General features: G+C 54.3%; 1 protein-coding gene across 1 annotated transcript; it reads right to left on the bottom strand.

The window, feature by feature from the left end:
- Positions 1 to 1,456: 1,456 nt before the first annotated feature.
- CCL16 (C-C motif chemokine ligand 16) lies at positions 1,457 to 3,676 on the bottom strand. Its single transcript, XM_028521460.2, has 3 exons — positions 3,473 to 3,676; positions 2,158 to 2,278; positions 1,457 to 1,770 (listed from the first exon to the last, which is right to left on the bottom strand). Exons 1-3 carry the CDS (start codon positions 3,546 to 3,548, stop codon positions 1,629 to 1,631), a joined length of 339 nt encoding a protein of 112 aa, XP_028377261.1. The 5' UTR covers positions 3,549 to 3,676; the 3' UTR covers positions 1,457 to 1,628.
- Positions 3,677 to 13,239: the final 9,563 nt, after the last annotated feature.

Here is a 13,239-nt window from a genome sequence, read left to right as displayed (position 1 = left end):
AAAAAAATAACAGAAGAAAAAAGAGATCTAGAAATAAGATAAGGATGGACAGGAGATGTCAAGGGTTCTGTGGGGGCTTCGTGAGTCAGAGGCCAGAGGCGGTCTGGCTGGCCTGACGCTGGACGCAGTTACTCAGACGCTCCTACCTACGCTCTCACGGCTGCAGTGAGAATGTAGGTAGGACAATCTCAGATATTTCACGTAGAAACTTTTTTACTGACTTGTCCCCTAGAGCAAGGGACATAAAGGAAAGAATAAACAAATGGGACCTCATCAAAATTAAAAGCTTCTGCACAGCTAAGGAAAACAGTATCAAAATTAAAAGAGAACCAACTGTATGGGAAAACATATTTGCCAATGATACCTCAGACAAGGGTTCAATCTAAAAAATATATAAAGAACTTACATGGCTGCACTCTAAGAAGACAAGGAATCCAATTAAAAAGTGGGCAAAGGACTTGAACAGACACTTCTCCAAGGAGGACATACAGAAAATCCAAAGACACATGAAGCGATGCTCAATATTGCTAGCCATCAGAGAGATGCAAGTTAAAACCACAATGAGATACCCCTTCACACCGGTCAGAATGGCCATCATAAACAAAGCAACAAACAACAAGTGTTGGAGAGGTTGTGGAGAAAGGGGGTCCCTAGTGCACTGTTGGTGGGACTGCACACTGGTACAACCATTATGGAAAGCAGTTTGGAACTTCCTCAGAAAACTAAAAATGGATCTGCCTTTTGACCCAGCAATTCCACTGCTGGGACTCTATCCTAAGAATACTAAAACACCAATACAAAAGAACCTTTGCACCCCGATGTTCATAGCAGCACAATTTACAATAGCCAAGTGCTGGAAGCAACCTAGATGCCCATCAGTAAATGAATGGATCAAAAAACTGTGGTACATTTACACAATGGAATTCTATGCAGGAGAGAGAAAGAAGGAGCTCCTACCCTTTGCAACAGCATGGATGGAGCTGGAGAGCATTATGCTCAGTGAAACAAGCCAGGCAGTGAAAGACAAATACCACATGATCTCACCTTTAACAGGAATCTAAACAACAAAACAAAACAAAACAAAGAAACAAGCAAAATATAACCAAAGACACTGAAATTGAGGACAGGCTGACAGTGACCAGAGGGGAGAGGGGAGGGAATTTCAGGGGAGAATGGGAAGGGTTTACAGGAACAAACTTAAAGGACACGTGGACAAAAACTAGGGGGAGGGTGGTAATGGGAGGGAAGAGGGGAGTGTTGGAAGGCGGGGCTGGATTGGGAGTAAAAGGGAGACAACTGTACTGGAACAATGATTACAATAAAATTTTAAAAAAAGAACGGCTGTGGTGTTGGTGTGGGGTGGGGGTTAGCAGGACGGGAAAGGCGTCTCTCTGTGTGACAAGGACGTATGTCTGCTGCCCTCCCTTCACGCCGGCATTCCCTCCAGAGACCGAGAAACTGTTTCAAATACTTTTATTTTTTTTTCGATCACTGGCTCATTTCTCTGAATCTGACTGTGTCATTCAGACCACAGGGCTGCCCTCGCTTCTCATGGGGTCACCTCTTTCTCTCCTGAGCCGGGGCTCCCGCGGGGGGGCCTGGTTGTCACAGGGCGTGGAGCCGCTGGGCTAGGTCTTTCTACGATTGAACCGGTTCAGCTGGGCACGGTCCTGGGGGGGCAGCAAAGGCAGGTTGGGGTCCTTGAGGTAACCTTGGACCCACCCGCTGCTGGGATTGGCGCAGACCTCCCGCTTCTTCTTGGTGACGAAGCTGTGGAGGCAAAATGAGACTGTCAGGGGCCATGGAGTGGGGCGGGGGCCTGTCCACACTTCCCCCACTTCCAGCTCACACGGGGCTCACCCAGGCCTCCCCAGTCTTGCTTCTCTCAGAGGGCCCCCCTCTCTGGCTTCTAGACCTCATCAATGCTTTTTTTTTTTTCAGCTCCTTCCCCACTCCGCCTAGACTGCCAGGCTGGGCTGCATTATGAGCACCATGTATTGGGCCACGCAGCTGTAAGCGGCAAAATCAAGAATCACACCCAGGCCTGTCCTGTGAGGTTCAAAGCCTTTCACCACCACTCTCCTCCGTCCAGCATGGAGACTTCTTGGTTCTGAGCACTCCTTCCCGCCCCGCAGAGGTATCTGTAGGGATGCTTACATGATGGCCGGCAGGTGACAGTTGAGGGCCTTTCTGTACCCCACCACCAGTTTCCTCGGCAGTACTTTCTCCTGGTACTTCATGCAGCAGGTGTGCGAAACGTTCACCGCCTCAACCATTTCTGTGGGAATCACACCGAACGCTGAGTGAGGGGGGCGGAGAGGGAGCCCATGACCCCCCCTCTCCCACCCGCTGTGCCCCACCCCTTTGACGGCTGAGCAGTCGGTTAGCAGGGACTGGCTGTAGCCGGCGGCAGAGCTCGGAACCTCTCCGGAGCAGCAGCCAGCCGATCCATGTTTCGGGTGGGCCACTTTCTCTTTCTTGAGGCCTGAACCCATGGCACGGGCCTGCTTGGCCTCCCCAAAGGGCACTGTGGCCCCTTCCCACCCACCACATGCACCTCTGCACACAGTGACACTCGTGTCCTTGGTTCTCGAAGCAAAGTTGACAAAGACCGGGCATCCTGAGAGTGTGTGACTGACCCTTGCTCCCCCAAATATTTACACAGGCAGAGGCTGGCTTGGCTGCCTGCCAGGGGTGGCCGTAGGCAGGCAGGAAGGGCTGGGGCAGCGGTGGGCAGGTATGTGGAAGGACTGAGCGGCTTGGTCCCTTCCCTGTCACCAGGTCCTCAGAAGTGATGGCAGCGGCAGGGGCAGGGAGCAGGCCAAATGACCCTCGCTCTGCACAGCCCCCAAGCACCCTGCAGCGCTAAAACCTGGCGACCTGTGCTCTTTCCAACAGGCTGGATTTGGGTCTAGGCTGGGGGGTGGAGACGGGGGTCAGGAAACCCCAAAGGGCACATTTGGGCATCCCATGGGGACTCCTTTTGGCTGCACGATAGTCCCAGTCATGGGGCCGCACCGTGCCAGGAATGGGCATCTAGGTTCAGGCTCTGCACCCCGGAGCTCAGCAGCCCCAGCAGCGCTGCAGCCTGCCCCCCAGCACCCGGGGTCCTGCTCTGCCAGAGGCCAGCCTGGCCCCACCCACCTGCCTTGCCTGCCTGTTCACCACAGGCGTTTATTGTCGTCTCTTCTGCTACCTCCTTGGTCCCCTCTTCCTAAGGGCTCCGTCCTTGGGACTTCCAGCGTAACCTTGACCCAGCTCCCCGGAGCTGCCCAACCCCACCCAGAAGGATCCGGACTGCAGCCCCGCTCTACTTACAAAGGGCAGAGTTTAAAGACAGCAGCTAAGTTGCAGGAGGGGAGAGGCCCCCAGGGGGGAGCACAGAGGTCTGAAAGCTCTCTCTGTGTCACCCCCCTGCCAGCTGTCCCGTTCCCCTTTCTCATCACTGCCCTCTAGGGACAGGCGGACTCACTCGTCTGGCTGGGAGAAACAGAAGTGATGGTGAGGGTGAGGATGAGGAGGAAGAGGGCAGCCGCGGAGGCCTTCATCGCCCCCAGTGGGGCAGCGCAGCCTCAGGGGAGGGCTGAGCGAAGATGTGCTTCTTTCTGCTGGTCGTTCCCTCTCTGACCTCTCAGCTCGCTGGACTCTGACCCCTTCAGAGCAGGTGGGGGCAGAGGGGAGAAACGGGCCTCTCTCTGCTCGGCTGCTGCAAGGGAAGGCCGCGGGGGGCGGGGCCTGGTGCGAAGCGGGATTCGGCGCGATTTGAATTCGTGCGCAGGCGGCGAACTGTGCTGTGTGTCAGCCACCTCGCGTGTCCTGTTTCACTGACCCCTCGTGTTGTGAAGTAGATGATTACTCCTGTTTTACAAGGGAGGCCACTGAAGGCTTACAGAAAGCACTTCGGTAAGTTGCCCAAGGCCACACGGGTCGCAGGCTGACGGGCAGCGCTGAAAGCCGGCTCCACGCGATTCCTCCGCGTCACCTGCCAAGCTCTGTGTGTCCCCTCCCGCGGGTGGTCGGACTTCGGGAGGATCGGGGAGAGCGCAGACTGAGGCAAGGGTAGGGTTTCGTGGGCTGCAAAGGAGGTCCCCCCACCCGCAGTCCAAGGACCCGTGTGTGAATTGGCTCGTTCGTGTCGCAGATTATGCTACGCATGCTCCAAAGAGACAGTGTGCCTGGTCCTCGTGTTTTTGTTTTCTGCTGGGGTGTTTGGCTCGTTTGCCGGTTCCCGTTTATCTCTCCGGACCTTGGACTCTAAACCAGCTTTAGGTGTCCCTTGGCCGCGAGTGCCCTTCGTGCGGATTTCTCCAACCTGCCACCATGGCCAGCAGAGGGCGCTCTAACACCGCGAGCCTGGCAGTCTGCGCCAGTTCCAAGTTCCACCTTCTGCCTGTTGCCTTCGGCTAAGGCCGGACCTGCCCCGCCCCCCGCCCTCCCCTCCCCTCCCCTCCCCTCCCCCCGCATCTTCTCTCTCCCGACTGCCTCAGGACCCCGCTCCACGTTGAAGGCAGCTTTCAGAGGAGAGATGGAACATACAGGGGATTTTGCTGTTGATGGACCCTGGGCTCTAGAGACCCGGGGCAGTGTTTCAGGAGACGAGAGTAGAGGCGGCAGGGGCGGAACCGGGGATACGGAGATCCTCGTGGGGCTTGCCGTTTGGCCTGACTGCACATAACACACAGTGCAACTGGTCTTGGAGGGTTCAAGGCAGCCATCGTGAAGCTGCGGCTTTTTAGGAGGGTGAGGAGGGTATGTGTGTGGGGTTCCCCCTTGACCTCTGTTTAAGGACACAAGGAGGTCTGCGAAAAGCCTGGGTGTACCCGTCGCATGCGGACCCCCCTCTCGGCCCTTGTCTGTGGACGGCTGGAGGCCAGGGAAGAGTGGCCATCGTTCCTACACTGCGCATGCTCTCACTCCGAGTACGTAGAGCGCCTCCTTGAACCCTGAACATGGGCCTGAGAGCCTCTGGGGACAGCTGGGTGTTATTCTCGGGGCATAAGCCTCCTCTTCCTTCCTTCCTTCCACTCATCCATGCATTATCCATCCATCCATCCCTTTCCCGAGCACCTAGTATGGCCAGGCTTTCTGCTAGGCTCTGTGGGGGGCACAAACACGACTGAAACAATGCAGTACAACCTGATACGTGTACGTGGGTGGGGAAGGGGTGTGGAGAATGTGTCCATGAATCCTCCCTGCCCCAGGAAGCAGTGAACAGAGGCCCTGGGCGCCGCGCAGAGAAAAGGACCATGGCGTTTGCTACGGACAGGCCTTTGTGAAGATTTACCTGCCAAACGAGGTGATCATTCTTAGCTCTACACTTGTAAAGGCTCAGTAAAACAATGTACATAGACGGCACTGAAAAAAATGGTGTCGGTTATTATCGTGATTACTCCGCACCGAGTGTCTTATCGCTTTCTTTTCTTTTCTTTTTTTAAGGATTTGGTTTATTTACTTTTAGAGAGAGGAGAAGGGAAGGAGAAAGACAGGGAGAGAAACATCCATGTGTGGTTGCCTCTCCAGTGTCCTCTGTGGGGGACCTGGCCCACAACCCAGGCACGTGTCCTGACTGGGGAATCGAACCAGCGACCCTTTGGTTCGCAGGGTTGTGCTCAGTCCACTGAGGTACACTGGGCAGGGCTCTTTCCGCTCGGCTTCCCACTACTCGCTTCACAGGCCTGGCCCATTTCTTTGCAGCAGACTCTGGCCAACCTTCTGCAGAGCAAGGTTGGTGCTGAGGGTGCCCCAGGGCTGGGCTCAGCAATGTCTCAGGGCCAGTGGGTGACTTCAGTGGAAATGAATGAGGGTGGGAGGACACCACTTACTCTCCATTCAAGGCAAGGCAGCTCCCAGGAGGTGTGGCTCAGCCTGCAGCTGGGAGGAAGCTTTGGGGGGAGAGGGGAGGCTTGGCCTTTCTCTTTAAGACTCCGGGCTGTGCCCTTCCCCACCACTTCTGGGTCACTCAGATCTACGCCAGCTCCTGGATGTAGGCCATCGCTGGGGTCAGCACCGACGGAACAGCCCCTTTTGGTGAGGAAGCTATGGAAAGAGAGGGAGAAGGATTACACACCACGGGCTGGGCAGCTAGGAAGGGGAGCTTGTCCTCCCTCTCTCCCTCTCTCACAAACCCCTCGCCTGGCCTGGAGGCAGCCCAGGGCCAGCTCCCGTTCTGAGACACACACTTCAGCCCCCAGGGCCCCTGAACCCACCTGTTCTCCCTGTCTCCACCCAGGAAGCACCCTTCCGCCTTCTCTTCCCCGCCACACACTTAATGCCTCCCCAGCCACAGGGCCAGCTTCCTCCTGGCTCCCAGAAGTTCCCAGGTCGGCCAGAAGGCCCTTAGGTTGCCCCCCGAGCTTCTTCTCCCCACATCAACACAGCTGAGAGGCCCCCTGGGAGTCCCCATTCTGCATTCTGTCCGTCCCGTGCCCCAGTGTGGTGTGTGGGGGGCACCCACACAACTCCAGGCTAGCAGCACCGGCCGCTGGGTCATAGTCACGTGTGATCCACTGGCGCCAGACGGTGTGGGAGGCGTGGGTGCAGCCGCACCCCGTGGGCTGGGCTGGCCCTCCCGAGGAGAGAGCGTGAGGGAGTTGGAGCTGGGCCCTAGTTCAAGGGGACACCCGAAGGGAGGAAGCAGGAGGGAAGGAGGAGGTAGCCCTGCAGAACGGGGACACGCGGCTGTGGAGGGACCCACAGCTGGCTCCTCACCTCCTCCTCCTCCATCAGCAATCACCCCGCCTCCTGCTGTTCACCCTCCGAGGAGGACAGGCTGGTGGCTTCCGCTCCACCATGAGGAGCTGCAAAGCCTAAGTTACCTCAGTGAGCACAGGTTATCCCCAGCAGGGGGTGGGGGCAGGGGGGGGGGCTGGCCGGCCGAGACACAAGGTTATCCCAGCCAGGGCCAGACTTCGTCACTGTGACCCAGTGTTGCTCATTGGAGATTCAGTAATGAATTAGAGATGGCTCTTACATGAGATGTCGTATCTTATTTTCTTTCTTTTTTTAAAAAGATTTTATTTATTTATTTTTTAGAGAGGGAAGGGACGGAGAAAGAGAGAGAGAGAGAAACATCAATGTGCGGTTGCTGGGGGCCATGACCTGCAACCCAGGCATGTGCCCTGACTGGGAATCGAACCTGCAATGCTTTGGTTCACAGCCCACACTCAATCCACTGAGCTACGCCAGCCAGGGCTCGTACCTTATTTTCATTCTTCTCTATACACCAAAATATTCTGGAAGGGCAGGAACCCAGAGTGTCTGGCTCTGCTGGCTTTTCTAACGCCCACAAAGTGTGACATAGAGTAGTCGCTCAGTAATTCCCCGAGGGACAGTGAATGTCCAGTTCAGGGTCCCAGAGGAAGGGAGGCGGGTGCTCTGGCTGGGGCCATAGGGGAAGGGTTCAGGGCGGCACTGGAATTGAACTTTGAAGAGTGGGTTGTGTTTGCTCAGAATTAGGAGGAGGGGCGTTTCTGCCAGAGGGATGGCAGAAACGGGGAAGCGAGAGAGCACGTGCTGTTTTGGAGGAAGTGGGGAAACAGAGTCCCTGAGTCTTGGGGAATGGACTCAGACCCAACCTGCCCTCATGTCCTCCAAGACCTTGACTGACAGATGCTTGGTCAGCAAGGTGGGTCCCGGTCCCCATCCTTTATTTCTGCTCAGCTGCCGTTGTCACAACCCAAATCCTTGAGCAGGTAACGCCTGGCTCTACCACGCAGAGCTGAGGAGCTCGGTGCCCTCATTTCATTCTGCCCAGCCGACCGCCTGGCCACCGAGGACCCAGGGAGGCCACACGCACCCATTCCCCTGAGGTCTAGTGTGGTGTCAGTGCAACAACTCTCGACCATCGTCCCCAAGGCTCTGAACCCAAATCACTGCCGAGAAGCTGCTGTTGCCGTCACTCAGTTGTGTGAGCCAGGGTCCGTGGGCTGGGGCCGACTCCACACCCCGCACTCCCCGAACGCCCGCAGACAGCGCTGAGAGCCCCAGGGAAGGCCGTAGCTGAGTCCCAGCGGAGGCCAGAGCCCTGAGCGTCTGCGTCTGCTTTTCCTCTCCCCAAATCCCATCACGATGACAGAATAAATACGAACACAAAAATGCATTCCTAGTAGCAGTAGGGGATCAGAAAAGATGGTGTCGGCTGAACAGGAGGTGGGAAATTTGTGTTCTGTGTAAAGGACACGCGTGGGCTTGGTGGCAAAACACCAGGGGGCGGAAAATCCTTACATCCTCACACAGGGGAAGGGGAAGGTGAGTGAAAAGGCGTTTATCCCCGCAGGATCCTGGGTGGCACAACCATCGGAGGCGGTGGGGGTGGGAGGAGAAGCTACAACGCAGCCAGCCCCCACTTCAGGCCGTGAGGAGCTGGGGTGGCCCCAGGAAGACCCCAGGAGCACAGCTGTGCCCTTCCAGAAGGAAATCTGGGGTGGGGATCCTCCGGAGGAGGGGGGCGGTGCCCCAGGGGGAGAACTGGGCGGGGCCCTGGATAACTCGCTTCTGGGGCAGCAAGCCCCGCCCCCTCCCCAGAGAAATGGAACTTTCTGATCATCTCCGTGAAAGGCCGGGTCAGTCCCGCCCCTCCTTCTTCCCCTGCCACAGCCAGGGCCCCTGTCATCAGAGTCCGCAGTCACAAAGGAGGAGTTGGGGACCGCCACTGAGGCCGGGAAAGGGAAAGGCGGCCAGGAGGCCCCACCCACTGAGCTGCGCTTCCCCTTCACAGCGGCACCAGCCGGCGGGCCAATCAGTGTTCCCGGGCCGGCTAAAGGGGTGTGTCCAGGGGAGGCCCTGGGGCCACCCGCGTCAGAATCACCTGGAACGCTTGTTGCACTTGGACACACGTGTGTGTAAGCCTTTATCCCCATCGGCTCCCTGCCCATCCTTCCACTCCCAAGTGACGGAGTAAAAGAAAGTTTTCTCCGCTGTAGCCAACCCGTCCAAGAGCAGCTGTTTCAATAGGACGGACCGGGTACACCGTGAATTTGTGTTTCCCCTCTCAGCGTTCATTTCCAGCTCGACTCATTGGTTATCGATCTTTCTTTTTCCCTATTGGTTTCTTATGGGCAGGCACCCCAAAAATAAGCGTAGGTTTTAAACGTTTTTTTTAATTAAAAAAGCTTTGTTGTTTGGAACCCAGTGCTTTCTTCTGGGTTTATGAGAGAGATACTGACCAAGATTTCCTAATTACATAGGCTTTAATAGGATACTAACTCCAACTATAAATGCTGTTCTTAATGTTCTTTAACTTTCAAGAAGACATCTTTTTGGGAGGTTGTATCTCTTAAGAAAAAACATTCCACCAGAGAGAAGGCATCAGGGTGACTGGGTGCCTTTCCATTGCTGTGGAGCGCTGTCTGGAAGGCCCACCCAGGGCTCCTCACATCCGTGGGGGGAGGCACCTTCTCTTCAGTACATTTTAGTGAGTGCGCTGTGACCGTTCTCCCACCTGCTCTCCCCTCCTCCCCCTCTGTCCTGCATCTGCCTGCCGTCAGCATCCCCCTCCCCCTTAGTTCAGGTCCGTGGGTCCTACATGTAACTTCTTTGGCTTCTCCGTTTCCTATACTGTTCTTAACCTCCCCGTGTTTTACACTCGCCATTGAGGCTTCTTATTCCCTGTAGCTCCCCCCCCCCCCATTCTCCCCCTCCTTCTCCCACTGAAAACCCTCCATGTGATCTTTATTTCTGTGATTTTCTTCCTGTTCTAGTTACTTGCTTAGTTTGTTTTTGTTTTTTAGGTTCAGTTGTTGATAGGTGTGAGATTGTTGTCATTTTTCATATTGTTGATGTCCGTCTTTTCTTAGATAAGTCCCTTAACAGTTCATAGAATGAGGGCTTGGTGATGATGAACTCCTTTCCCTTCACCTTATCTGGGAAGCCCCTCACCCGCCCTTGGGAAACACAGTTGATTGCTGTTCTGTTTGCTCTGGATCAGGCCCCAGACATTCTGAGATTCCCTGTGAACTTACCAATGTTTCTCTAGAGCAGATGCAAGTGGTTTTTTTTTCCAGTAGAAAAGACAATCCAGAAGTTACAGCTATATTGCTATATTGGATATTACTCAGTTTTTCTCTAAGTTGCAGAACGCCAGTCCCAACTAACTGTGTGAATCTCTAATCCCCAGATAATCATGGAAGCAGTTGCACGGTTCCCTCATTAGTGGGCTCAGTGCACCTGGGACACATGCTCCATCCGCACTTGAATGAGTCATGTGTCTACCTTCTTAAAAAACGATTCTATGATTTCTTGTTTTCAAAAAAAGCACAAACCCAAAGTTTCGCAATTTCTACATTTCTTATTCCTCCTAAAGTTTAAGTGAAGTTAAATTGGATACTTTTTACTGGTGCACAGTTTTTGCAGAGAAGAGTACAATAATTGTTGCTTTTGACAAGAGAATTCAGGCCAGGAAACTCCAAGAAGGTGAGAGAGTGGAGGTGGGCGTGTGGCATCTATTGTAGCTACTCATCAACTGACACTTCTCCCTGTGTATTTTTTGACTCCAGCTTCATCTTGCATTCCCGAACTCTCTCATTGAAGGGGTCGGTACAGACCTTTTTCCCCCCCTTGGTTAAGAAGCTGAGGAGCAAGGCAGAGAACAATTATGCAGTGAGGAGGGTTCTGCACATAAGGATGGGGAGCCCCATCCTCCTGGCCCCTGGATTCAGCCCGTCCTGTTCCTCCTTTCCCTGCTGCAGGGTCTCAGGGGGGCTCCTCTGGGAGACCCTGCCTCTGACACCCCCTCAGTGACTCAGGGGAGCTTCCTAGGGCAGCCTTGCTTCTGCTCTCCCCCCCTCCCTGGCCTCCCTCTTCCCGGGGGGCATCTGGTGTCTGGTGCTCTGTGGCATTCTAAGGAGGCCACACGCATCCGGAGGGGGAGAATTCTCTGCACCTCCCTCTGTCATCCGATCCCCACCCCAAGACATGGCCCGTACGCTTGGCACTTACATTACAGCAGGCTTGGGGCACCTACTGCTTGTTTTGTAAAAACCGGCCATGTTTCCACATCGGATATTTCGTGAGGTGTAGGAGGGGCAGCAGTCAGTGGGATGGTGCGGGCCTGTCGCAGGCGATAGGTCCATGTAAGGAATGAGTCTCTTTTGAGGAAAACTACATCCTTTCCCACTTGTCTCCAGAGTATACAGGAGGGTGTGAAGGGGAAGAACGATATAGGGGTCATTTCCTCCTCTGCAGCCCCTGCTGGCATCTCCTTGCTCCCCCGCCCGGGGTTGAGTGTGCACCCAGGCAGGGCCAGGACCACTCCTCCCAGAAGCAGATGGTCTGATGCTGCAGGAGGCACCAGAGAGCGCCACCTCCCCAAGGTGAGCAGACTGCAGGACAGCCAGGTGGGAGAGAGCTCAGGTATGGGGAGGGACCCACAGTGCACCCTGGTCTCCCTTGGAGATGTCCCCTCCCCCATCCCCATGTCCTGTAAAGGAGGAGGACTGAAGCCACTGAGCACATCTGTACCCACCAGCTGCTTTTAAATGCATGCCACCACGAAACATTTACCTCCAAAATCTCCTACAATAGTCCCGTGGCTCCAATCAAATTGATTCATGTCACGTATCTCCATACCGAAATCTATTGGGAGAAAGAGACAGGGGGAAGAGGGGTCACTGGGAGGCAGCGCCGTGTCGGTATCTCTGCCTGTGTCACCCCAGCCCAGCCCCCGGGTGGGGCGGCATTGCTGCTGGACACTGGGCGCCTGTGCGGGTTCTGGGCCTGCCTCCCGGCCAGTTGTCTCACTGGTGCGCTGAGATTTTTGAGGAAACTTCTGAAAATGTTTGAGCCATGAAAATGTTCCATTGACTTCCTTTTTTTTAAAATTGACTTTAAATACAAAAGCAAACTGCACATGCCACCTGGATAAATCAGTCACACAGCCACACCACGTGACATAGTCCACAACATGCTTTCTGCACATTTCTGGGACCCACAGGGCTCTGGAGACAGAAAGATGTTTCGTTAAGGGATTTGGTGGCACAGTGTCAGCCAAAGTCAAGTGAGGCTATTTATAGTCTTTGTCCCATTAGTATGATTATTTGTTGTGTTTGCTGCAGACATGTTACTGTTTGATTCAAGTATGCTTCCCAGAGTCTGCCAGGACTGTTAGGAATGTCCAGCTATTTGTTAACTCTTAAAAATATTTTTATTTTTTGAACATGTGTTAAAGTATACATAATATAAAATGTACAATTTTGACCTTTCTTTTCTGTCCTGGAGCTCTGACTCTGTGCCCTACAGGGATCTAGACCCACTCAGTACATGCAGGGTGGGGCAGAAGTGGGTGTACAGGGGTGTGTGTGGAAAATAGTACAGTAATTAAGAAATAACAATACAAGAATAAACTCTGTATTTCACACACTCACAACTGTGCACACCCTCTCATCAAACCCCGCAGTTATCAGGGGAATGAATGGCAAAGAGACCTGGGGGGACTCTGAGGGGCTCGCCCATCAGATAGCACAAGGAGGAAATGCCAGCAAAGCCACAAGAACAGCCAGGATTCCTTCAGGCTCAGAGGAAGAACAGAAGCTGTGCACTGTAGACCAGACTGATCAAACGTTAACCGTTTCCCAATGCACAGTTTGGGAGCATGAAGGACATTCCCATGTTGTACAGCTCTAACCACAGTCTATCCACGGGGCTTTATGCATCTCATAAAATTGCACCTCTGATCCAACTAGACAGTGACTCCCCTCCCTCATCCCCCAGCCCCCGGCCACCGCCATTCTACTCTCTGTCTCTCTGACCCGGCTGCTTTCAGTGCCTCCTGTCAGCGGAATCAGACAGTGTTCACCTTCGTCACTGGCTCATCTCACTGATCATAACGTCGGGTCGGACCTGTGCTCACTGTTCCTCCGTGTGGTAGCATGTGTCCCAGTTTCTGCCCTTTTCGGCTGAATAATATTCTACTGTGTGTACAACATATCCCCCACTTTGCATCCATTCATTAGTGGATGGATACGTGGGGTGCCTCCCCCATGGTGTGATAGAAATGAGGCAGCTGTTAGCATGGGTGTGCAGGCATTGCCCAGGTACCTGCTTCCACTTCTTTTGGGGGTGCATCCAGAAGTGGAGTTCCAGTGATATTGTATCCCCCTTTCCAACTTGAAAGAGTCTGCATTGCAAAGTGCACCTAGCCCCCGTGTTCTGGGCAAGGATTGCAGGCCTGCATTATGCTGGTTAGGCAAACGCACTGAACTGTTAGCTCATTTCTAGTGCAGTTACATATGAGTTATGCTTAAT

This window comes from Phyllostomus discolor, chromosome 8 (genome assembly GCF_004126475.2).
Source record: "Phyllostomus discolor isolate MPI-MPIP mPhyDis1 chromosome 8, mPhyDis1.pri.v3, whole genome shotgun sequence".
In the NCBI taxonomy this organism is placed as follows: Eukaryota; Metazoa; Chordata; class Mammalia; order Chiroptera; family Phyllostomidae; genus Phyllostomus; species Phyllostomus discolor.
The sequence above is the reverse complement of the archived record's forward strand: the minus strand, read 5'-3'. Positions and strand labels throughout refer to the sequence as shown.